The 3,646-nt window shown below is 39.6% G+C and overlaps 1 protein-coding gene across 1 annotated transcript; it reads right to left on the bottom strand.

Moving 5' to 3' along the window:
- Nucleotides 1–591: 591 nt before the first annotated feature.
- LOC131874333 (uncharacterized) lies at nucleotides 592–3,091 on the bottom strand. Its single transcript, XM_059217658.1, has 2 exons — nucleotides 3,026–3,091; nucleotides 592–1,011 (listed from the first exon to the last, which is right to left on the bottom strand). Exons 1-2 carry the CDS (start codon nucleotides 3,089–3,091, stop codon nucleotides 592–594), a joined length of 486 nt encoding a protein of 161 aa, XP_059073641.1.
- Nucleotides 3,092–3,646: the final 555 nt, after the last annotated feature.

Here is a 3,646-nt window from a genome sequence, read left to right as displayed (position 1 = left end):
AAATCCCCAAAAAGCACCGATAACTAGCCAAACCAGACAAAGCACAAAAAGGAACTAGTTTATGTTTTTCAGGGAATTAGCCAAGTTACTGCTAATCCCATATAGATCTTTGATATTATCCCTAAGATTAGGGATTTCTTTAGCAGACGTCGCAACAGCTTTTGTCATGCTCGCCCTAGTTCTCTTTGTCGCTCCACCAGGCGTAGCTTCTCCGCTCCCAGTCTCGATAGCATCTTCATCAATGGCGAGGTCCACCACTGGTTTGGGAGAGATGGAGCTTTCAAGGACCTTAGAAATATCCTCTAGGTTCTTTGTAACAACAGACAAGATATTCGGAATCATTCCCAATGGGTTTATCATTGCCACTTTACCTTCTTCCAGATAGTCAATCTGAGCTGCCATCTTTTTAACTTTTTCCTCCATGTCCTACTTCCATTTCCTCTGGTTCCTATCATCTTCCTTCCTTTTCTCATCCATCTGCTTCTCATTTTTTTCTAAATTCTTCAAAAATTCATATGTCCATCTGTCAAAACCCAATCTAGGCTTGGTAAGGTTTTTGAGGTTATCCGGGATTAACCCTTCTCCAGCACACTACTTATCCTTACTTAGACTATCCTTAGTTGTTTCCTTCTCAGGTTCCTTATCCTTCTCCCTCTCAGAATCCATATCTTTTTCCTTATTAACCTTATCATCCTTCTCCACCATAGGCTGGCTGTTGTCATTGCCTAAGCTAGCACTGTGAATTGGACTATCTTGGCTGGACACATCCTTAGCTTCATCTTCCTCTGCACCCATGTCCTCATCTTTCCAACTTTCCTCACCTCCAGACTCATTTGTTTCCATTTCACTACCATTTTTTCCAGTTTCCTCTATGTCATTCTTGTCCTCTTGGGTTTTCATCCTAGTAGTGCTCTTGCTTTTTTTGCTCTGAATCGACTCTTCCTTGCTGGGTCCGCCTTTCTCCAGCTTTCTCTTGCCTTTCCTTGGAGAAGCAGACAACCTCTTGTTTTCCTAAATGGCAAGGATTTTGCAGTGCTCATAAATGAGCAGAATGAGGCCACAATGAAGCACTGGGTTTGAGGGATTCTTGTTGTGTTTGTTGAGAGACCTCAGCAAAGACTTGAAGAGATAGTAGGGTAGGGAAACCCTTTTCTCATGCCTAAAGTGGTTTAATAGCACAAAGTGATATGTATGGGCCCTAGTAAAATGACCCTCCATTGTTATGTATTCCATGATAGCATTCAACACACAACCCCAAATTTTATTGATGTTGGAGGCATCATAATAACCCCCCGTGGCTTTACCTATTTTAGCCCTCTCCTTTTCCTTACGCAGAAAAAGTTTAACCACATTATTGGAAACTTTAAGATCTCTAATAAAATTGAGACCTGAGTGGGGCATACCTATTACAGTTGCAATGAAGCCCAGGTCCAATTTGAACCTCACGCCATGGATTTTAAAAGACTCGTTACTCCAATGTTTAGTTATTTTGGAGACTGCAAGATTAACCCTACCTTTATTGTAATCAACCAGCTTCTCCATAAAATTCATCAGGGACCCTTTTTCCAGCTTTGTCCATACTTTTGGCATTTCCTTCCATCTGGAAATGTTATCTAGTTCCTCCCTCCTTAGACCCCCTCCCATATTCAATTTTAGAATGTCACCTCTATTCTTCTGCAAGCTCAAAGCTTCCTTCCTATTGTCTCTCAAAATTTTGAAAATGATAACCCACAAAGTGTGCTAAGTGTTAATATCTTTGATTGCAATTCTGCCACTTCGCCAAGTAATCATAACCTTTCTATAAATGCATAAACTACTCCTTTCAACTATCATAATTATGCGGTCCTTCTTTCCCCATGAATCTATAGTTTCTTAGGAGATCTTTAATACTAAAATTAATATTATCTTCCTCATGCCAAATAGTTTGAGCTTCGGAATTAACGCCTAGGTTCGCCAGGCCATCTGCAACCAAATTTTTTTCTCTAAAGGCATGTTCAATTATGATAACTTTAAAACTAGCAATAATTTCTCTAGCTTTCAAAATTATGTTTTCTATAGACCACAATGGCTCGGTTTCCCCCTTCAAGAACTTGATAATATTTAGTGAGTCTCCCTCCAGCCATAAGTTGTCATGATTTAGGTTCTTAGCAATAATCAGTATTCAGAGCTGCTGAAGCTTCAGCATAATGATTGGTTTGACTACCCAAAGGGCCAACGACCGCCACTAGGCAACTTCCAGCAAAATTCCTAACAATGCCCCCATAACCAGCTTTACCTGGATTCCCCTTCAACGCCCCATCAAAGTTGGCCTTTATCCATCCCTGAAGTGGAAAGCACCATGCTAGTCCTTCCCTACCCTTCTCCTTACTAGATTTGGTTGTAGAAAGGTTCCACCTATCATTAAAGTCTTCTTTAGCTGCTAGACCATGATCAATATCATTGAGACATTCAAATATACTTTTGTATATTTTATCCACCACAACTTCAGGGTTAGCACTTTTATCCCTAAAAATCATATTATTGTGCTCCTTCTAGATTTTCCAGATAACATTAGGGAAAGTAAGTTTCCAAAGAACCACAATCTTAGGGTTGGAATTAGGATAGAACCATTGCTGCCAGGACTCCCCTAGAGAGTTCGGAAAAGCCCAGCTCAACTTCCACCTACTAAAAATAATTTTTCAAATTTCCTGGCTGAAAGTACACTGGTGGAGAATATGGCAAGAAGACTCTTCTTCCCTGCAACAAAGAGAACACCTGTTAGGAAAAAAAAATCCTCTCTTTTGAAGGTTGTCCAAAGTCAACACCTTGTTTGGGATAAAGATCCAAAAAAAGATATTAACTTTAGGAATCAACTTCTTATTCCACACTTTAGCCCAAATAGGAATCTCTTCCATAACTTTGTTGTGGATAGCCACAGCCGAAGACACAGAATAATTCTCATCCGGGGTTTCCCTCCAAATCAAACTATCCTCTTTGTTGTCCCTCAAAATTTTAGAAGAAATCAAAATCTCAAGAAACTTTAAACCTGGACAATGCTGGCTAAACTCAATCCAATTCTCATTTCTCCAGTAGTCTCTAACCAAACCCCCATGCCTATTTTTGAACTAGTCTTTCCAATCATAAAGGATTGGAATTTCCTCCAAAGGTTTATCCATAAGCCATCTATCTTCCCAAAATCTTATACTTCTACCATTCCCCAATTTCCACATTCTTCCAGCAGCAGCCCAACTTTTATCCAATTGAACTGCATTCCAAATTGTAGAGCCTTCAACAGTAAAAGATTTATCCATAAATTCTTCCTCAGAAGGTTGCATATGAAGATATTTCTTTCTCCAGATTAAATTCCAGTCTCTTTCCTCCCCTTTCATTCTCCAGATTTGTTTTGTTAATAACACATTATTCATAGAGCTAATATTCCTTAAACCTAATCCCCCAGAGGCCTTGGGAGAGCAGATTTTATTCCACACTATAAGGGGAATTCTATTCTTGTCTTCCACTCCCGACCAAAGAAACATTTTTTGGATTCCTTCAATTGCCTCTGCAAACTTTCTAGGGATTTTAAATAGACTGAGAGCATAAATAGGCAACTTTTGGAGAGTAGCTTTAAGCATTGTAACCTTGCCCGCTTGACTAAGGGTAGCCGCTT

This window comes from Cryptomeria japonica, chromosome 3 (assembly GCF_030272615.1).
Source record: "Cryptomeria japonica chromosome 3, Sugi_1.0, whole genome shotgun sequence".
Classification (NCBI taxonomy): Eukaryota; Viridiplantae; Streptophyta; class Pinopsida; order Cupressales; family Cupressaceae; genus Cryptomeria; species Cryptomeria japonica.
Note: the sequence above shows the minus strand (reverse complement) of the source record. Positions and strands in the feature narration are given on the sequence as shown.

Coding starts and splice junctions, on each gene's coding strand:
- LOC131874333 (XM_059217658.1), bottom strand. CDS start 3,091: ATGGGGGTTTGGTTAGAGACTACTGGAGAAATGAGAATTGGATTGAGT. Junction 1,012..3,025: donor GTTTAGCCAGCATTGTCCAG/GTTTAAAGTTTC, acceptor CTTGCCATTTAG/GAAAACAAGAGGTTGTCTGC.